We start from the raw sequence: 23,096 nt of genomic DNA, 5'->3' as shown, positions 1-23,096 counted from the left end.
TTGTGTTCAATACGCTCCACCCACTCCTTCAGAAGGTTTATATGCAAGACCTTGCTGGAGCGCAACTGCCCTGGGGTGGACACCTCATATGTGGTGGGTCCCAGTTTCCTCATGACTTCAAATGGCCCCTGCCACTTTGCCAACAATTTGTTGTTGTCACTGGGGAGGAGCACGAGCACCTTTTGTCCTGGCTCAAACACACGCTGACGAGCAGATTTATCATACCAAGACTTCTGCTGCTGCTGGGCCTCCACCATATGTGATTGAGCAAGTTCACCCATTTTCTCCAACCGTTCTCTCATCTGAATGACATAAGACAAAATGTTCTTGGATCCCCCCTCCACCTTGTCTCCCTCCCAAATCTCCTTTAACAGAGTTAGAGGGCCACGAACCTCATAACCATACAACAGCTCAAAAGGTGAAAAACCTGTGGAGGCTTGGGGGACTTCTCTATAAGCAAAGAGTAGATATGGCAGCCATTGATCCCAATCGTTACCACTGTCGTTGACAAACTTCCTGAGCATCTGTTTCAATGTCTGATTAAACCGTTCTGTCAGCCCATCAGTTTGAGGGTGGTATGGTGAAGTTCTCAGACTCCGGATGCCCAACAACTGATAAACTTGCTTTAACAGAGTAGACATGAAGTTAGTGCCTTGATCAGTTAGTATTTCTCGTGGAAACACAACTCTTGCAAAGAACTGCACTAAACAAAATGCAATGGGCTTGGCCTTTATAGATTTTAAAGGGAACACCTCAGGATATTTTGTGGCATAATCTGTTACAACAAGCATGTAACGATTTCCTGCTTTGCTCCTCTCAACAGGCCCTACAATATCCATTCCAAGACGCTCAAAAGGAGTGCCGATGACAGGGAGAGGTTGGAGTGGAGCTCTATGGGGGATTTTAGCAGATGTTATCTGACACTGTGGGCAACTTTTACAAAACTGAGCCACATCTTTGCTAAGACCAGGCCAGTAGAAATGATGTTTGATGCGAGCTGTGGTCTTGTTTACCAAGGTGGCCAGCCCACAGAATAGAATGCCCTAAGGTGAGAATGGCGTTTCTAACCTTCTGGGGAACCACCAGCTGCAGCACCGACCCCTGCTGACGATAGAGAATGTCATTTTGCAAGATGTACTCACTGTTAACCTGCTCCACTCCAGGTTCCTTTTCTTTGGCCTTCCGGAAAAGAGATATTAAAGATTGATCAGATTTTTGGAGTTCAGCAATTTCAGTTGGAATATTAAACCCTAGGGGTGACGGTGTTGGCTCAGCGTCTGTTAGTGTATCCACAGGTGAAAATTTGAATTTCTCCTGCCTTCTTTGTCTGCGGGTCTTCCGTGGCTTCACCACAGTTGTCTCAAACTCCTCATTAAAAAAAGGCAGGGCACTCAGGGTCTCAGAGTGGGTACTGACTTGCTTAGCCTGAGCTCTGGTAACAGCTACATTGCACTCCTCAGTCTGCTCAGACTCCAACAAATCAAAAAGCACAGGAAGGTCACGCCCTAACACGGCAGAGTAAGGCAAACTGTTCACAACACCCACATTCAGCAGATACATCTGGTCCTGAACTTTAATGTAGATGTCAGCTGTCGGATATCTTTTCTCATCTCCATGGACACAACAGATTGAAATTGTATCACTGGTGCGAACAATATTAGGTGGAGCAAAATCTGAGTGAATAAGAGACCGAGAACTGCCAGAGTCAAGAAGGGCATTGAGTAGAACCCCATTCACTTCAATCTGGCTCATTTTGATGGATTTGTCACTCTCCTGCTCAGGATCAGCATTAGAACGAGGAGCAAAACACATTTGCACCATTTTAGCAGAATTTCTTGGGCACATAGGTTTTGTATGGCCCTCTAATCCACAAAGATAACAAATGAGCTTCTTACCAGAGGCCTTTGGTGGTCTAGTGGTAGACTGAGAGCTCTTACTGGTGCTTGTATTTGCTGAATCCAGATGGTTTTGCTGAGGTATCTTCCGGGTGTCCCTCGATACCTTCCATGCATTATGGCTCCATGCTTGCCCCTTCTTTCTGGCAGCAACAAAAACATCAGCTAACCGAGCCGCTTCCATTGCTGAACCAGGGTTGTGTTCTCTGATCCAAACCTGAAGCTCAGGAGATAACATTCTGAGAAACTGCTCCAAGATTATAGTTTCACCAATGTCATGAATAGTTTTACCCTTTGGCTGGATCCATTTCCCATAAAGCTCCTTCAGTCTCGCATATAGCTCACGAGGGCTTTCATCTGGTTGAACGTCCAGGGATCTGAATCTTTGCCTATATGTTTCAGGGTTAATGTCATATTTTGACAGAATAGCTGATTTCACTTTATCATAGTCTAATGAATCATCAATGTCCATGTGAACATAGGCACCTCTAGCTTTACCAGTAAGCAAGGGTATCAAATGAAAAACCCAATCTGACTTCTGCCATCGATAAGCTGTAGCCATACGTTCAAATGTGATCAGGAAATGTTCAATATCATCAGCTTCAGTTAATCTTTCCAATCTGCCCTCTATTTGTAGGGGAAACTGAAATGCTGGTGAAATGGCTGGATTGGAATTAGTCATAACTGGTTCAGCCTGGGCCTGCTGAACAGAGGAAGAAGGATGAATATCAAACTCTAATGATTCAGAGCGAGCTTCTGCAGAATCTGATGGTGATGTTCTGACTTGGATTTCTGACTGCAAAAGTCTAAACTGATGTTGAAAGGCTTTAAATCGCTGTTCTTGTCGTGCATTTAACTCACTCTGTTTTGCATCCCGGATGTCCTGTTGTTCCATGTGAGCATGTAGCATATTGACTAGATCAGACAAAGTAGGCTCCTTTTCAACTCTCTCCACAACTTCAGTGACTCCTGAGGCTCCATTTTCCTCCTCTTCGCAGGTTTGCTGAGCAGATCCCTTTTTCTTTTCATTCTTGCCACCACGATGCATTCTTCCTCCTCATGGGGAAAAACAGAAGAAAGAAAAAAAGAAAAAGAAAAAAAGACCTGTGTCCAATACTGGATGATCCCACCGCTGCCACCAATTGTCAGGGACCAAGCAGTAAAGCATAAAGGACACCGGTGGTTTTAATTCAAAAAACGGGTTTTATTGACCCAAAAATATGAAAATATATTTAACAAAGCCAAAACTTAAACAGGCAGACCAATAAAAGAGGTCAACTCAACAGACTAAACTCAAGATAATAATTAACAAAACCTCAAACAAACATATGGTAAACTGACCTCTTGAAATGACACACAGGGGGACTTAAATACTGGTTTAGCTAAACCAAATGACACACACGGGGGAAAACAAGATGGCTGCCATATAACCAACTAATACAAAACATTTAAACAAACATGAAACACCCCCCCAGGCAATGAAGCATGTGGTGCAATCCAATTAGGCTGTCAGCAGTACTTCAGGTCTCCCAGCCCTTTGCCACACCTTTTGCCAGACAGGAGGAGACACCAACCCCCAGGTAACTCAAACAAAGAAAGATGTATTAATATAACATAAAACAGAACTTTGACCTTGCAAGGTTAATATGTGTGCACTCCATATAAACATTGGAAGGTGTGATGGAAAAATGAATACATTTAATAAAGAAATGATATTGAACAATAAATAGAATATTTTAAAGTAGTGACTGTAAATTAAACTAAAGTGAATCAACGGGTGATGAGGTGTGGAGCTTACCATGTGTGGCATGCCATCACACCGTCCAAGGACAGAGTGGGTCCTCACAAGCAGAGAAGTACAAGTGTGTGTGTGTGTGTGTGTGTGTGTGTGTATGCACTTAATTGCTAATCCTCCTCGAGAGTCTGTTCTTAATCCTAACCTTGATCTTTTCTCTCCTCCCTCTGTTTGCTCATGCAGATTGTTTCCTTTGTCTCACTCATTTGTTTATTTCTTACCCATGTCATTCATCGAGTCACATGCTCCATCATTTGTTTAATCACTGACTGCGCTGTAGCCTAATGAAATTCACAAATCCCTCTCTGGTTCTTAATGATTGATGGAAGGAATAACAAGCAAGGATGGGAGTAGTCTGATTGTTTATGGAGAGAGAGCTGATAAATTCAGCATCCAAAGAGATTGTGTAACATAAAAAAAGCTGCCTTTTTACTACCAAGAAGCAAAAATGTTTTCTTCTGCTTGTTCCTGAGTGTCAGGCAAGTGGTTGCAGAAAAGAGTGGAGTTATGTGCTCATAAAATCTTGCCCTTAATAAACTTAAGGAAGGCATTTTTAAGTCTTCTCATCTTTATGTCAAACAAAAGACAGCAGAAAGCAGAACTGTGGGGCAGTTACCTGAGTAAGTATATAAGTATGGCTTGAATTCATTCAAGAAAATAGAGTAAACCACTGATCACGTAACTGGATATTTCTCTCTTGCCAGTTTTAAAATGCTGAAACATGTTTTTGTGGGTCTTCCGTTCATGTTCTAAGATAGATGAGTATCTGATGTTGTCCTGGGTAATAGCATTCACAACTTCCTTTCATTGGCACCAAGCAATAATATTCTCTGGGCTATTGAAGTATGTCAGTGGTGTAGGGAATTGTTTTGCTTAAGGTTTTCACTAAGAAGCTCTAGATTGTCATTGTCTCCAAGTTCCAGCATGCTACTGCATAAAAGAGAGAGTTGATTAATGGATGTCCCACATCCATCTCTTCCAAACCACATCCCTACTACACACTCCTTTATGTCAGAAAGGTCACTCATAGACTGGTTTTCTTAATCCAAGAGTAAAACAAACAGGTTTTGATAAAGGTTTTGGGAAAAGACGTGTTGGATCCAAAATATGAGACGGACAAAAGGAACAAAGTGAGAGATAGAATGTCAAGCATTTAAAGGGCTAGATATTTTACTCTGGAGGTGATGTAGCCCTCACTTACGCAAGGCTAAAATGAGTATGGATGATTATATAAGCATATCTCTTAGTCCTCAGTCACACAGGCCTGTAAGCAACCCTTTGGCCACCTGTTTTAGCTGGTCTTCGGTCAAATCTGTACTACCTGACTGGTTGGCAAGTGGTTGCTGGAGATTGCTAACTGGTGCTGTGTGAAATCCAAAAGGAAACATCCTTGTGATTGTGTTGGTTGCCTGCAAACATTCGTTTGCATGAAAGAAGCCAACATGCCTGCAAACACTCGTATAATCCAAATCAGAAATGGAGCACATTGACCTCCAAAGTAAAATGTATGCCTTACTGCTGAAACCAACACATTTCAAAAGGCACAACTTTTACTTTGAAGCTTACTGATGTTCATTTCCAGTTTGTACTGCACTCTTCACAGTTTCACTTTTTCTTAGCAAGCAGTTGGTGAGTGTTTGCAGACAATGCAGGACCTTCAGTGCAAATTACAGGCAACAATAAGGATCTGCTAGCAACCAAAGGAATTGTAAGGAGGTTTTGAATCCACCATCACAAACCAGTTTGCAACCAATTTCACCTTGCAACAGCAACATCCATCTACCAGTCACTAACCAGTCAGGGATCACTCATTTTTCCCTAGCGACTGATGGTTTCCAAGGAGTTACTGACTGGTCTCAAGGTTTTTGTGACTTGGGCTTTTGTAGCCAATTTCACATCAACTGCCAGCAGCTAATTGGGGAACACTCACTTTTCCTTTTATGACCAATTGCCAGTTGATTGCCAGGAATATGTATGGCACTATACAAGCCTCCTAAAAACAAGCTCAGGAGAAAAATAGTAGCTCCATGTAGCAGTGGAGTGTGGTTTAGAGACTGCAGGTGGAGTATTGCCCAGTAAGTTGATGCAGTTACAAATGGTAACTGATTAGTATCTTACTTATTCTGCAGTTGGATGCTGGAACTTGGCGTTTGAGACAAAGGAATCACAGCGGACAGAAGTCTGTGTTCCTGTGTTATTGTAGTGAAGTTGAGTGGACTTTACCCACCGGGTAACTGTCATTGCACAGAGTGTGTTTGGCAGATCTGAATAGACGTTTGGTGATGGCACGAACTAGTCTCTGCCTCTTCTGTGTGCTGAGGGGAACTCATGAGTCGGTGAGGCTATAGTAGCTGAGAGGTTACACTCCTGTATGCAGGTATTTACTGCCACTCCAACAATATAAGTATGCACACACAAATTTAACAAATGTTTGTGAAGCTTAACAGGCAAGGGAACAAAGCAGCCACAACACCCATAAGAATTTCTGCTTATTGAGAGCTTTGGCTATACATGCTGTCGCAGGGAACACACTCAAAGTTGAATTCTGAATTCTGATTGTCAAATTCAACTCAAACCTTTTGACAGTTTGGGGGCGGAAACCAAGGGAGTAATTGAGCCTCTTATGAGCCATCACAAGGCACTGACACGCACATCTCAGTGACTGACGGCTTCGGTTAACTGTGTTAAACTAAGTTACACTGTGGCAGCAGTGTGGGTGTCATTTTAAGTTGTAAATTATAAACAGTTCCTTTTGAATGTACTGACAACTATCACGGGACAACTTTGGTTCAGAAGAAATCTAAGAAATGGGCGGTTGTTCTGACAAGTTCTGAAGTCCCTACTCAGCCATTTTGCATGAGTCTATTTATAGTATAATAATCTAATAATCTAATGTTCTACTGTCTAATAGCCATGATTATAAATATATTAGCAACTGTAGCTGTTAAACCACAGCCAGTACAACCCATCAGGGCCTTGTAAGGCTATACTGGTGTTTTTATAAGTTATGTTTGACTTTATGACTTTCTGTGTCGTTTCTGGGATGCTTAGGACTCAAATTGCACTGCTGGAAATAGTGTATTTTGATGCATATGCTATTTTTTTTGCAAATTTGCATTATAATACTTCGTTTTTCCTGCAGTATGTAAAAATTGGTGAATTTCAAAAATAAAACTATGAAGACACTCAAAATAAATTTCCTGTGGTGGGAAACTATTTTGTGCAACTTTTTTGTATTTACAGTTTTGAGGGATAAGCCTCTTAAATTTCTCTAACTAGAAATATATGTTAAAAAAACAAAAACAATTTTCATTTTTTTTGTAGTTTATTGCACTTTTTTGCAATTTATGTAATTACTATGCACTTAATGCATACATATATTACAATCTGGGCTATAATGGTTGTATTGGTGTACAGCAACTTGAAATGCTCCCAAAAATGGCTCCACAGCATGTAAAAATATAATATAAGCTCTGGCGGACTTGGTTCTATGGTAGGTCTTAAAGGGTTAATAACGTAACCCTTTCCTTACTACTAAAAAAAACGAGCTGCTGTAGTTTTTATTTCAGTTCTTGGCAGAAAGTGTAGCTTGTTAAACCTTTGTTTTATTTCTGATTCAACCTCTCTGTCTCCTTTTTTTTTTTTTCTTAAAGCACTTTTATTGTTGATTCCTTGGATCCTCTGGGAGTTTATCAGGGATCCAGGCCCAAGTCCTCTTATAACAGAAATAATGGCTTGGTTAACAGGTTTTCAGGATGTCTGAAGTATTCAGTAATCCAGTGATTGTTGTAGTACACTCAAGCCCAAAGCACATTGGAACTTTTAATAGTTAATGTTTTTTAAATTATACATGTTATACAAGTTAACCACTACACTGAATCCCTTTAACTCACACTGATCTTGGAACCTGGACATAAAAACCCAAAAACATGTTTCAGATTCATTTATAAAGGAAATAAACACCTATAAATGGAAGGAAACTGTACAAGACCCAGCATAAACATGACTACATCATGGAAATGGAAATTAAATGTGTTTTATTTTGTCCTCTGACTTGTGAAGGTGTTAAATTGATTGCTCATTCAGAATAAACAAGGGAAACCATTAGGAAGCTCATTGTTGCTCCATTAAAATAGCCAAACATACAGTATAGTACAGTGTAATCCATGCAAATTGCAACAAATCGAAGGCAGATTATCTTATAAAGTTATGAATGTATTTATAAATATGCCTTTCATTTCGTGTTCCTCACTCTGCCTTATTTCAGCCAGGGCTTTTGGAGCCTACCGCTACACTAGTGAGGGTGGCAAAGACTGCCAGCACCCTGGGTATTGCCATTGAAGGTGGAGCCAACACTCGCCAGCCGCTGCCACGAATTGTGACAATACAGGTAAGTCAGGAAGAACATAAAATAACATTGAAAGTTGGACCTCTTATGCTCATTTCCAGTGTATCACTAGTAGAGTAGCTTTCCATGTTTAACAATTCAAAATAACGCATATTTATCTTAAACTGGACTTCGCCTACTTATACCGATTGGTTATGATTTTTGTGCCTGTAAAACAAAATTCATAGTTTGAGGAGCCAGCAAAGGTTGCTTGGTTATCTGACTAGGATGCACCCTGGGTGCCTTCAGGGCAAAGTGTTCTGACCATATCCAATCGAGAGGAGGCCACGTGGTAAATCAAGGACACACTGGAAAGATTATGTCTCTCAGCTAGCCTAGGAACGGCTAAGGGGTTGATAGATGGATATTTGATGTACACAATGCTGTCACTCCAATACGTTTTCCACCTGAATGGAGGAACCATATATATGTGGGACTTCTGGACTCACAACCAGAGCTTCAGTGAGATGACCATATTAGGCTACCCCCTCATATACTGAACCAAGAGTAGAATAATCTTTAATATGCGTTTAAAATGAACAGTCACCATAATAACACTGCTAAATTCAGTTCTCTGCTTACTCTGCTAACATGCAGTATTTTCATGAGTACTGTCCTCGCGTGGTTGAGCTGTGTTTTCTTTATCCTTGAAACACTTTGGATTTTCTGTAATAGTGCCACGTGCACACCTTCCAGCTGGGATCTTGTGTTCTTTAAGGCTTCATAAGGATTCACACAGCAGCTGAACTCACACTGAGATTTCTGCTAATTTTGTCGTCATTGGGGCTCTACAGAGATGATTACAACATTAATGGCCTACATGTATAAGCCCTAGCTGCCTGGAGATTTTGGTAATTACTTTGTCGGGATGAGGCACTTGGTATTGTGTGTGTGTGTGTGTGTGTGTGTGTGTGTGTGTGTGTGTGTGTGTGTGTGTGTGTGTGTGTGTGTGTGTGTGTGTGTGTGTGTGTGTGTGTGTGTGTGTTAAAGGGTAAAGGCAAAGGGCAGAAACAGCAAATTACACAGCACCTTTTTTTCTAAAAGGTAGAAGTCATAGGCTCATTTCAAATACTTAATGTTCAGTTTAATGCTGTGGCTAAATAGAGTTGCAGTTATATTTCCCACAAAGACTTTTTCATTTATAGCATATCTGTCATATTTAAAAATACTCAAAATTCTGAGCTCCCAGCTATGCGGAGTGACAGAAAAATTCTGAAAGCTTTGCTTGAAATGGCAGGTTAGTCACCTCTAAAGAAAGGTATTACTTGTGGCTGTGAATGCATATATCTGTCTGCCATGATAATTTCCAAGCCAACAAATCTTGCTCTAGTTCAGGACTATATGCCACACTAATCATTTTCTAAACACAGACAATGAGACAGTTACAATTTTAATATCAGTGCTAGGAGCAGCTACAGACTCCAGTCTACTCTCCAGTCAAAGCTGTCTCTCAGCCTCCCACTCCACAGAGGTGGTGATTGAAATAAAAAAAAAAGGTGGCTGATTGCAAAGGAAGGGATAAAAGGATTGGAAATCAGCACATTCAAAATCAAAAGCAGGCTGGAAGAAAGGACAGCAAGTGTGAGTAAAGGACACAAAAAAGTGAGAGCAGTGTTAATAAGGAGAAGAAGGATGAGGAGGATTTGTACAGATGATAAACTGGAGGTTTGGTGGGTAGATCCTGTATTTGGGTATTTGTGTGGGTGTTTCAAAAGTGATTGTTAGGAGGGTTGCAAAGGGATTTGAAGCACTAGTAGCTGTGCTAGTGCTACAAATCTCCCAGACAAGTATTCTCTACCCTTCAAATGTCTTGCTCTCGCTTTTCTTATGTCTTATGTTCCTTTTTTGTGTTTTCCTCAAAGAAGAACAAAGTTTTGTTTCACATTCATCTCTTTGGTTATTGTACAATCCTCAATAGAAGTTTCATGTGCATTCATTCAGTGAGAGAAAAAAAGACACCAGGTCCTTAATAAACAGGAAAATCTCAGATAGCACTTGTTTTGCTTGAATGGATTTTTCTGCATCATGCATCATCGGGCGTTGTGTTGGTCCATCGTAGGCTCCTGAAGCTCAGCTTATCAGGAGAGCTCTCGTATTAAAGAGATAAACAGTACAAGTCTTATTTTTTATGCATTTTTGCTTAGCTCAAATATTAAACTAAGCTTTCGAAAGAAATGAGCAAGTGGTGTCTTATCACTTTTCAAGACGGCCAGCACTGCAGCTGTTTTGTACTTCCATTCAGCCGCCACTCTGATATGCAAGCCAGCAGGCCTTCAGCCCCGGATGGTCTGTGATATCGAAGGTTTCATAAGCACAGAGAGCAAGGAAGTTCAACTTAAAAGATGCAACCACTCAAAAGGTTTGACCCCAAACTATTTCTTTTTAACCTCAGACACTTCTCCAAGAGAGTAATAAACATGAAAAAGTGCCTCATTGCAGTGGCTAATAGCAAAGGAAGTAGGTGCTTTTTCTTGCATGGGGAGCCCCAGTGGAGCCATTGGACACAAGGTTAGAGCTCATTTCATGAGAGAAGTTTAACTCTGCTAAAGATAAGTTAAATTATTCATGCAAATCAATTTTTAAAATCAAGTCGAAGTTATTTCTGAAACTAATTAGCACATTTTCAGCACAGTGGTTCACTTGGGTTATTACCTTTAAGACAAAACCACAAGCTTTATGATACCCTTGCTACATCCCTGAACAATAATGCTATATAGCTTCACAGTTATTTACAGACATTAATAATAAGGCAGCCTTAAGGTCACTTGTAACAAAGCGAAAGGAGACTTCCACATGCTCAGGTTTCAAGGTGGAAAAGAAGGCTGTGAAAAGTTTGCTCTGTCACCCGGGGAATGCTAACTCGATGTTATTAGGCCCTTGAGCAAGGCACACAACCTCAGTACTTCTCACAGTCAGGACCAAGCATCAGAATGATAAACTTGCTCTGGAAATAAAATAAAAAAAATGTTTTTAGCTTTCCACTTGGCATCCACCTCACCCAGGGGAAAAATGCAGGCATCACATCAGAGCAGGTACCCTGTACAATGGACACTCTCTGCAGTATTGAAAGTAAACACTGTGGAGTCATAATACGGCAAACCTCTGGCTTATGTGTTTCGTATCTCTCTGGGCACCGGGGCTGTCATCTTAGGTCACTTCAATCACAAATACAGAGGATGAAGTGACGACAAAAACACTGCTGCTGGCTGGCCTTTCCACTTGTTATCAGTCCCCATCACCGCTCATTGAAGCGACAGCTCTTTATCACAGCCATCTTCACATTATGATGACCAAGTGCTCCCCTAACACTGAGTAATTGTTGTAGCTTAAATAACCAACATGATGATGCAGCCCTTGTCTGGAAAGAAATATTGATGTTTTTAGCTCTCATAGTCACATATAATGAGGTCACCTAGCAGGGTCACAGGAAGAAAGACATAAAACTGGTGTTTTTTTTGTTGTTTTTCTTTAAGATGAAAACTATTTTCAAAATGCATCCTGTTATGTTTGGCTTTAAAGAATTATTTTTGGATTTTGATGCTCTGCAATCATTTTGTTATAGTGAGGTAATAAGCTGGTGACAAAAAGGTAATCATGTACAGCAGAACAGTCTTTACCTAAACTCAGATAAAGTGAATAACAGCACTCCCTGACTGCACCAGCCTCTCCAACAATTCATAATGTAGAAGCTCCTCAGAAAGTCCAAGGCATTTATCTGACATCTGAACTCCTATTTTAATCAAACACCTGCAAAATGAACAAGTTTCATCAGTGGTCCCAAACAATCCATTGACAAGATCCCAGTGATAGATACCACATATCCTGAGTCCATTTGTCAGCAAGCTGAGGTGTGTTAGCTGGCGCAAGATGAAGCTACACAATATTAGACAGGTCGTTCTGATATTCTGGCTATCAAATATGTAAAAGAGTAGAAATGTGTCAAAAACAGAAAATAATAGCCAGGAATGCGATGAAGCAAAGCTATTTAGTATAGTGGTGAAATAATTTCATAATAATGTGGATACATACTAACAATTATATTAATCTGTGAAGTTGGATTTGGTTATAAATAAAAAAAAATGAAGGTATAAATTTATAAACTGAATATTATAATTATGCCCTTTATCCTCTCATATTCCCAACTTACCTATTGTTAAAACCAAGCTACTATTAGTTTATTACTAGACTGAGATTCTTCAGTGCACCTAATAGCTGACTGCATGACACTGGAAGCTGATATTTTTTTGACAAAACATGCACTAAACAGTAACAGGGACAGTTTGTAGAGACAATAGATCATAAAACAAAGACCATGAAATCATGTCATGTCTTGTGCATGCAGAGTGTTTTATACATTTGTATTAATATTTTTATAATATTTTCAACTTTTTTTGATAGAAAAACATCTTAATGCCTGTATTTTATATGATTGGGTGTGTTTATGCTGATTAAATACTTTTTCTCATATTTATGCTGCCTTATTTACATTTTATTTGGTACCGAAACAATTTAAATGACTTTGGTGTAAGTGAACGGCAGTAATTATCATCAACTCTAGGAAGCTTTTTAAATCTGGTAAAGTAAGTGGTAAAGTAACCCTGTTTGGCAGGTTAGAAACAAATATATTCTGGCTGGCTGAAGAGTAAAGCCAGTTTAAATCACTTTCATAAACTCTGACCATATAAAAAGCAAATAAATGTTGCTTTTTGGAATAGACTTGAATCTGAAGCTTTTGTGTGGCTTAATTATCTAAAATAATGCCTTTTCTATTCATATTTATTAAATATTTTACATATATAACCTCATGTATAATTTGACTTGACTTATTATTAGTCATTATGGAGATTTAAAGCCCAATTTCAAGATTATGTCTCTGTCATTCTTTTTTTTAGAAGTTAAAATTCATATAAATAACACTTTCAGACTGCAAGGCTTGTCCAAGGCTGCCTATTCTGCATTTGCTGGCAAATATCATTCACAGAAATATTATCCAGGAGGAAAAAGAAGAGTATTCACAGTGCAGCTTCAGGTCCAGAAAATTCAGAGACAAAAATTTAACAAATTTATTCCTGAATTTTATTTTACCATTATTACCTTAGAGGAATTTCTGTTCTCCTTGACTCTTTTAAGAACAAATATATTAGTACAAGTGTTTCCCACAAGAGGCCGATTTATTTTGGATGTAATCATGGCGGGTTTTAAATAAGATCTCCCTAAAATTCCCCTCTCTTTCTCTGTCTCTCTCAGAGGGGTGGTTCAGCTCATAACTGCGGCCAGCTGAAGGTGGGACAGATTATACTGGAGGTAAACGGGGTTTCCCTGAGGGGCCGCGAGCACAGGGACGCAGCGCGCCTCATCGCCGAGGCCTTCAAGACCAAAGACAGAGACTACGTAGACTTCTTGGTGACTGAGTTCAATGTGGCACTATAGCTGAGTGGAAGAGGAGGGAGTACGATGACGAAGGTAGCACCAAGAGAAGAGGACTTCAAAGGGGTGATGATGCAGAAATATTCAAGTATTCTATTGATTTATATGGCACAACTCTTGGATAAACCTAAACAAACCACCAACTGATCTGAGCCCTTCTCCTTTCTCGGAAAACCCACTCTTGAATTTACAAGGCATTACTTTCACCGTGGACTTTGTCCAGGATTCTCCTCAACTTGTTACCTCCCCACTGTGAGACATTATGCGCTGCAGTGGAAAACCTGTACCTTTTGTGTTAAACCGTGTGGATTTCTGGAACTTCTCATAACACTCCCATGTCTCATGCTAACTTTATTTTACTTACTTTCTGCTTTTAACTGAGACAACTGCACATCTAAGATAAACTGATTGCTTGGCTTTACAAGTTTGGATTTGTATATGTAAAAATGGACAAATGTAGATACAGATGCATATATAATGTACACATAAAAGTACTCCTATAGAATTAAAAAAGAACCTGTAACCTCTGTCGCATCATCTATATATCTAAATATATCTGAAATATGGTGATGATTTGAGGACAATACATGAATCCACAAGTTTTACCAGAATAACGGTGACCATCAGCAAAATACCATCCTTTCACAAAGAGGAAATGGGGGGGGGGGGGTGTTCTTGTCATACTGACAAAAATAGAAATAAAATACCGATATTTGTTTACTCCGACATGAACCCTGACTTTGCACTTACACACCTCTCTTTATATCTGTGTTTAAAACTCTGCCTTCACATTAGGACGGCCAAATTGGAAAATATTATCCATCCACAGTACGATATGCAAAAACGGGATTCTGCATCATATTCAAAACCTCTGTGGAGGACTTCTACTGTGTTTTATTATATCCAATATCATAATTTAATTGGTATGTTTTTCTCTCCTGAATTAGGTTATTATAGTGACTTGAGTGGAGCTCATAAATGCTACTTGTTAACCGGGTGAACAGTAGTAGCGTTTACTGCTCAGGGGCCAATAAAAATCACAAACAGCTGGTGTGTCAGCCAAAACAACATTACTATCTAGAGCTGTCAGCCAATAATTAGACATTTTTTCATCATTGCACGATGGAAAAATGTTAGTTGTGATGTGTTTAGAGTCTGATATGACTCTAAACACATCACGATTATATTTGGACATAACAGCAGCAGAGTTGGTTGCACTGCTGTAGGAGTGAGCCAAGGGTGCCTGCTGCTTAACGTTTGATTACTCCCAACATTTAAAACTGATTTGATCTTAATTATTTTTAAATGCACTTTTTCATAGACCAATGACTGTGACAATTATGTTGTTTATCTTTGACTCCTTCACAATAAAAGTCGCTCTTTGTTTCACCTTTTTAATGGTGTTAGCATCTGAAAGAGAAAATGTTCACTTTGCCTTAGGAGTAATTTACATCAGCGAGATGATCATTACTTAATATGAATATGAATCAAAGCCGCCCTACGGATTAACACAGCCTGTAAAATTGCAAATACATACTTTAGATTTTTAAACAAATGTGTCAGATTCCAGCTTTAAAGACTATAGCGTTGCTACAGTTTATCTACACACTCATAAATCAGACCTTACTTCTGCAAGTAACAAAATAAAAATACCTCATTATTGCAAGTATCTGTACATTACTTCAGTATTTATTTTCACGTTCTACTCTTTACCTGGGTTGTTACGTGAGGTTTAAGACATTTGAGGGGAGTATTTCCTGTCACTGTGCGTCTTCAAACATCAAACTGCCTTGAACCTATTTGGGTTGAACAATAACATATAAATGGCAATCCATGTGGGGTATCCAGAGAGGCAATTCTGGTGCAGAGATCATCAGTATACACACAAACTGCACCACTAATTCACTCAGAGATGGAGAAAGATGGAGAAAAGACAGGATGGGAGAAGAAGAAAGAAATTATTATTATAAGGTGATATTTAAAAGGCTGGGAATTTAAAATGTCCATTTAATGTCCTTATTTATTTTAGAGTTGTTGTTTTATTAACAGATATACATGATTTGTTGCTCAGTTTATGTCTCTTTTTTTCATATTAGTGTAGGGTAGTAGTTTACACATTTTCCTAACAGCAAAAGATCCCCATTTGATTCTGGGAGGAAACACCAATCCCTTGGGGGTAGTGTCAGGAAGCATCCTGCATCTGCCAGAAAGAAATCTGCCAAATCAAGCATGTAGAGCTACCCGCTGTGGTGACCCCTTGCCACAAATTGAGGTGTACAAACTTTTTGTTACTCAGAGGTTGCGTGAAAGGCAGTTTAGTGCAGGTTACAGTGGTTAGTTGAAATACTTTGTTCGTCTGTTGCAGAGTAGGCTGTGGTCTTCACGGTCAGTGTGAGGTTGAGATGAGTAGCAGATATCACATTAAATTTAAGTTGAATTACACTTTCGTATTAGCTTTATTCTAATATAAAGGTGTGTATGAGATGGAAATCAGCCGTGATAGCTCATTGAGCTTTGGTTTATAACTTGTTGAAGGCAGTTGGCTAAATCCACGAGCAGCAGCCGCTGATCACAGCCTGTATACTAAATCTACTGGACCACACAATGGAAATGGTTGCTAAGTGACTATTTCCCCATGCTGCACCCACACCTGCTGAATCCCACTTTAACTCTCGACTATACAAATGTTTCTGTTTAGGTGCAGAAACAGTCACCTATCTACATTTGTTAGTTTGTAGTACTGTAGCTACTTTTTTAAAATTCCCATTACTTTTGTCTCCTTTGTCTATATCGCAGAATTAGAATAGAATAGAAGCCAGAATGAAGTTTGCATTTCCTTGTTTTGTTTTAATAACGAGCTTCAGCTTTTCCACTTTTACTTGAGTAAAAAAGTTGAATCAGTACTTCAGCTTTTATCAGAGTACCTTTTAACACAAGGATCTGTACTTGTGACAAATGTGTGCACCTTTGCCATCTCTGCCTGCAAAAGGATTCTGGAGCTCCCCGTTTATGTTCCCAAAACTCTGAATCAAAGATATGTTTTTCAGATTTGGCTAGCTTAGTGTGGAGGTATTCTCAAAGATCATGAAATCCCCTCTCGGATTGCTCAGTTTTTCTTCTGCTTTCCCCCCCACTGAATAACAATTGATGATTTTATTTCATAATTTCAGAGTTATAATTATTTTCACCCAGGGGGGCCTTGCTGAAGCCATGGTCGGTGCAGTAATTATTCCCAAGGAGGGAGTAATGGGACATTTAGAGGACGACACTGCCAAAGATTTCTGTAACGCTCCTTTGCACTTGTGGTTGGATGCACAGTCACATTTTATCCATTTATAGAAAAGCAATTAGGAGATAAGCAATGACATAGAGTGAGAGATGGAGTGAGAGAGAATGACAATGAGGGAGTGACTGAAGTAACAAATGAGATGCACTTGTTGTTGTGGAGATGCTCTGCTTCCTCACAGGAAGAGTGCAAGCGTGGGGAGGATGTACAGCAAACATCCTGCATGTGTCACTCTAGAGACTCACATTAGGCTGCAGGTAGAAACTTGGAGTGATTACAGTAATTAATCCAAGTGCTCTGTGTGTGAACGTTAAGCGTTTTATGCAATTGATGTGTGTCTGCCTGCAGATACCGCATGAAATTATGGAAACAAGAACATTTTGAAAACAAAGAGACAGCAAATAAAGACACATGTAAGCGCCATCAAGGGAGCTGTTGGACGAGACACAAACAGGGGAGCCGGAGTCTGGTAGTCCGGGCTTTTTAGAAGAATGCCAACAGTGCAGCTCTGTGAGAAATGGCTGTCAAAGATGCCCGATTCATTCTGGACACAAACGGAGAATAGAGAGCATTGTGTTCATGCTTTGATTTTACAAAATATCCTTGTGTGTCAACCTTCAATGAATCATCATGAAAAAAATATTTGTTTTAATCTCATATCTATGTTTGTACTTGTAAATATGACACCAATATATATTATGGGGCAAAAAATAAGAGGCTGAAGTCTGATTAAATACTTGGACTGCCTGAAGATCCTTTTTTGTTGTGACAATAAAACTTCAAACATTAGCTGATCTCTATTTTTATGCTTTACCTGTTTTTTTTTTTAAAGGCTTATTAAAAATGCACTTTTCAAGAAGATTGGTCCTAAGAAAAATCCACTAGATATAAAGCTATTTTTCCTCAGAACTCCTCAAGAAGCTACAGTTCTTACATTTGCTCTGAAGAGAATCATTCTGAGTAAAGTTTTAATCCATCTAAACATCTCTCATTTTAGCTCTGGTGTAGTCTACATCAATTTCTTTATCTCTGTCTGGCTGTGAAGCTGCTATATGTCCCTTTTCTTTTCTTTTTTGGATTGTTTATACCAGCTCATCTTTAGATATCCTGCAGTAAAAAAAGTCTTAATGAGAGCCATTACTGTATTACCAAATACAGAATTATTATTGCATTGAGTTGCCATAATAAAATAGAACTGAGTATGGGGAGTTATTGTTTTCTAAAAACGACAGTGACAAAAATATGACCGTTTTCATATGTCATGTTTTCTTTAATAATAAAAAGCTTTATGCTGATACTAAAACTGTCTGATTAGCTGGTAGTTTATTTTTGTTTTGTTTTTTTAAATGTCCCAAGATCTTGAATCTCTAATGATGAAAAATGTATCCCATGGCTTTACAAAGCTGCTCACAAAGATGAAACAACAAGTTGTTGTTGTTGTTTTTTTTAAAGAAACTGGAGGGAAGTAAAAATAACTAGAGCTTTGTGAGAGTTCTGAGATCAGTCGGGGGCAAAATTGTCAAGGTCTGCGGAGGCAGACCGTGCGGAAAGGTGTGTGGTGGACCCAGGTGCGAACACAAACAAGGATGCAGGAGTGGATTCCAACCAAAACGAGCCTTTTATTATGGCTGAAAAACTCATGGAAAAGAACAACAAAGTAACTGAGGGAAAACCTGAACATAGACTGGGAAACTATGACTCTAATGAGATTTAGACTGCAAAATACAAACTATGGCTGGGATACTATGACAAGGGGTAGGGGAGATAACACAGACGACGCGAGACAGACTGTATGAAACACAGAGACTAAATACACATGAGGGATGATCAGGGGAAGTGGCCACACATGGGAACACAGCTGACACACATGAACTTAACGACAGGACAGAAGGAGTGAAACTGAATACACTGACCGTGAATACAGACTTTCAAAGTAAAACAGGAAACATGGAGATTAGACAAGACACATGAACCGGGGAGACGTAGTACAGGGGAGATGACATAACCACACGAAGGGCAAGGGAGACTTAATACACGGGTAGTATGTACAAATGGCTGGACTGCCTTAGTGACCCTAAACAAAGAATAAACATCAAAATAGGCTAAAACACAAAACACTGGGTCGCACGACCCAGGACCATGACAATACCCCCCCCTCAAGGGCTGGCTCCCGACAGCCCAAAACCGAGAAACCAAACAAAAACAGAAAAACCCCACCCAGGGCGGGAGGCGGGGGACCAGGATGGAGGGACCAGAACAGGAAACAAAACGAACAACAGAACACACAGGAGCACAAGACCAAAGTCAAAACAAAGTTCAGGGGGCCGACCCAGAGCCCACAGGCACAAGAGTACACGGGTCACATGGTCGGGGGGCCGACCAGGCGGGCGGCACAGGTGACAGAGCTGGTCCGGAGGCCGGCCGCGCAGAAGGCAGCGGCGGCGACGAAGGCGACGACGGAGCAGTTCAGGAGGCCGGCCGCGTGGAAGGCAGCGGCGGCGATGAAGGCGACGACGGAGCAGTTCAGGGGGCCAACCGCGCGGAAGGCAGCGGCGGCGATGAAGGAGACGGAGCAGTTCAGGGGGCCGACCGCGCGGAAGGCAGCGGCGGCTCCCAAGTGTCAGGCGTACCGGCCGAGGCTTGGAGGGCACAGGACCAGGCGACGCTGAAGCGGAGGCTGGCCCAGGCGACGCTGAAGCAGAGGCTGGCCCAGGCGACGCTGAAGCAGAGGCTGGCCCAGGCGACGCTGAAGCACAGGCTGGCCCAGGCGACGCTGAAGCACAGGCTGGCCCAGGCGACGCTGAAGCACAGGCTGGACCAGGCGACGCAGAAGCACAGGCTGGACCAGGCGACGCAGAAGCACAGGCTGGACCAGGCGACGCAGAAGCACAGGCGGAGGCTGGACCAGGCAAGGACGAAGACTCGGATGAAGCTGGACCAGACAAAGCACAGGCTGAAGCAGGACCAGGCGACGACGAGGCGGCCGCAGGTGGCGGCTGGACAGGCCCCTCGGGCCCTCCAGCTGACGAGGCATGAGGCTGAACGGGCCCCTCGGACCCTCCAGCGGAGACAGGAGGCTGGACGGGCTCCTCGGGCCCTCCAGCTGACGAGGCATGAGGCTGAACGGGCCCCTCGGACCCTCCAGCGGAGACAGGAGGCTGAACGGGCCCCTCGGACCCTCCAGCTGACGAGGCATGAGGCTGAACGGGCCCCTCGGACCCTCCAGCTGACGAGACAGGAGGCTGAACGGGCCCCTCGGACCCTCCAGCGGAGACAGGAGGCTGAACGGGCCCCTCGGACCCTCCAGCGGAGACGGGTGGCTGGACGGGCCCCTCGGACCCTCCAGCTAACGTGACGTGAAGCGATGGTGTCGCCGCAGGGTGCCGGATAGGCACACCTGGGAGTCCAACAGCAGATGCAGGACAAACAGTTATGTAGGCCCCTGGCTGGACTAGGAGCTGAGGAAACACAGGCTGCTGAGGCACAAACCCAGAGAGAGAGAAAACAGGTAGAAAACAGTCTATAGGGCTTAACATCTTGGCATGAAAAACCGTGAAGTGAACAGTGGTAGGGACCACCAGTTCAGAGCCAGCAACCATTAGGTTCCCAGAGTCTGCATCAGTCCAAGGTGGCTCGCAGGTTACTGGCCCAGTCTCAGTAATCCTAGGAGAGGCCAACATAAGCTGGTTGGACTTAACCGATGGTAGTGTGCGGCTCAGAGGAGCTGGTTCAACCATACGGAAAACAAGAATTGCCACTCGATCCACAAAAACAAGGCTTAGATCATCAGGAGCTAACTCCTGAAAAAACAGTAAACACACAGGTATGGACCTAACCAATGTCACCGTGGTAGCATGACTGTGGTGTGTTGGATGGATGTGTTTGTTGGAACCTGCACCCGCAGTGATCTGTGGCGTCAGAGTGATGACTATATTGAGTGGAGAGACAGATACAGGCAAAACGGTACGTAAACCATTAACTGAAGCAGGTGACACTTCAGGCTGAGAGTGAGTGGTTACAACATTGTTCGAGGCTAAAATCTTATCCAGTGATGAGTTCACAGAGACAGGAGAAAACGGTGTCACATTAACCCTGATCTCAGCCTCCATCTCCTGAGTGGAGGTACTGGTGCTGGAGCAAAACAGTTCAGAATCACCCTGTGTATGACCTTCAGGAAGACAGAATTCATATTGTGACGTTACACAGTCCAGGTTACCATGATCAGCATTTATGTTTTCATCTTGACAGGTTAGAGTGAGTTCATGATCGGCGTTCACCGTTTTCAGTTCATTAAACACAAGAGTAGCAGGGAAAACAGGATCACTAGTCATGTTACACTTTAATCCATGATTTGCCAACTCTGCAATATCCTTGCTTACTGTGGCTTCAGAGGGCCCCGGAGTTGAGAAAACACAGTTCTTGAGGTCAGGCTCAGAAACAGATAGCTCAGACTTGGATGGAACCTCAGACATGGTAAAAGACACAAAAGGAAACACCTTCACCCCACTACTCACACTATTACCCTGAGAATCAGTGGAAGTCTCTTTCAGTCTATGTGTAGATTTTGTGGTCCCTGCAGGATTGAGTGAAGCAGTCATGATCGGCTGAGAAGGACTGTCCCTAGCCTGTGGCTTGGTGAATAGCTCATTGCTAGCCATATCACCGGCTAAGTCTGTAGTTACTTCACATGCCGCCCGCTCAGAGGAAACTTGGCTTGACAGAACAGGTTCACTCACCTCCGAGCATCGGGTGATGCGGTGACGACGCGAACGCCGTTTTTTCTTGGCCGTGGGCCCCGTTAACGTGGAAAGTGGAGCCTCCTGCGGCGACGCAGAGGCTGAGGAGGCGAGTGTTGGCGGAGCGTCAGGCGGGAGCTCCTGGCAACTCCGGGGGCCCCCAAAGGCCAGGCGTGTCCCGCGGAAAATCTCACCGTAGTGAGGAGCGAGCCCTGGCTTCCCCCGTTGCTCCTCCTCCAGTTGCGCGCATGCGGCGCTCTGCCGCTCCTCGAGGTCGAAATCCATTACCTCCACAGCCTCCTCGTGTCGTTCAGTGGAGGGCGAGACATGCCGTAGCGATGAGCGACGGCGACGTGAACGCCGCTTCCGTCTTGAAGTGGACGCGGATGGAACTTGGTTTTCTGTGGTGACTGGCTCCTCGTCTTCCGACCACATCCGCGCCAGAAAGGAAGCGGGAGAAGAGTAGTCCGATCGAGGCAGCGAGGACGGGCGGCCGGTCCGAGGCGGGGCGGCTGGCGGAAGCTCCTCCTCGGAGATAAGCCAGGGCTTCCAGCGTAGCTCATCCTCCCGATACGCTCGCAACACCTGCTGCCGCTCCTCCTCACCGAAGTCAACAGCCTCGGGCATCTCCGTGCAGGCAGGCGGTGGCGAAGATGCGGAAGCTGATGAAGTGTGAGCCAATGGTGTGTCCGTGGTGAGCCTCACCGTTCCGACTCTGACCGCCACTGGCTCATGAGGCGGCGGGGCAACGGCGCGATGGCACGGCTCTGGTGAAGGTGCACGCCCACCGGGCCGCTGCTGCTGCGAACGGAGTCGGAGAGCGGAGACGAGAAGGTCGCTGACGAGGGGGTGCAGCGTCTCCCATAACCAGGGGAACACAGACACGCACACCCCTACCTGGCGGGCGAACTCCTCCCGTTCCTCCTCACTGGAACAGTGCAGCCACTTGTCGCATAGCGACTCCACTGTCCGGACAATCTCCAGTCTGTGTCGCTGGGTCCGGCATGCTCGCGTCGTACTGTCAAGGTCTGCGGAGGCAGACCGTGCGGAAAGGTGTGTGGTGGACCCAGGTGCGAACACAAACGAGGATGCAGGAGTGGATTCCAACTAGTGATGGGACGTTCTGTATCGAGGCTTCGGAGCGTGTGTCGAGTAATGGTGGGGGCGTTTCCGCGAAGCGCGTATCGAGGCTTGCTTCATTTATGGGAGGAGCTGAAAATGATGACGTTCGAAGCCTCGCTGCCCGGCTGTACCACGTGACTGGTTCATGAAGTGGTTCGAACTTTGCCGCGAGCTATGACAGCGATATAAACCCCTCAGACTTCATTCAAAAATGTGGGTGTTTGATGGAGAGTTGCGGTTAGAGAGAGTTTGGAGACCGTTTGGAGGTTTATGAGAGTGAGGAGAGAAAGTCAGGAGAGAATGGAGCCAGCTAAGAAGAGGAGGATGTCCTCCCCTGTGAGGGAACATTTTGATCTTATTCCTCCCAACAAGGTATGTAAATTTCTACAGAAGATGTATTTTCATGATACTGATGGTGCAATACAATTTATGTTAAGCTGTCTTTACT

The 23,096-nt window shown here is 42.8% G+C and overlaps 1 protein-coding gene across 6 annotated transcripts in view; it reads left to right on the top strand.

Moving 5' to 3' along the window:
* The window catches only part of whrna (whirlin a), a 217,871-nt gene extending 203,840 nt beyond the window's left edge, over positions 1-14,031 (top strand). For all 6 annotated transcript variants that reach the window (XM_080304470.1, XM_026174383.2, XM_026174381.2 and 3 more), the window contains 2 exons: positions 7,958-8,080; positions 13,325-14,031. In XM_080304470.1, the coding sequence (XP_080160596.1) occupies positions 7,958-8,080; positions 13,325-13,507 (306 nt within the window). In that variant the 3' untranslated portion in view covers positions 13,508-14,031. The remainder of the gene's footprint in view (positions 1-7,957; positions 8,081-13,324) is intronic.
* Positions 14,032-23,096: the final 9,065 nt, after the last annotated feature.

The sequence above is a fragment of the Astatotilapia calliptera genome, chromosome 7, assembly GCF_964374335.1.
Source record: "Astatotilapia calliptera chromosome 7, fAstCal68.1, whole genome shotgun sequence".
NCBI classification, from domain to species: Eukaryota; Metazoa; Chordata; class Actinopteri; order Cichliformes; family Cichlidae; genus Astatotilapia; species Astatotilapia calliptera.
Note: the sequence above shows the minus strand (reverse complement) of the source record. Positions and strands in the feature narration are given on the sequence as shown.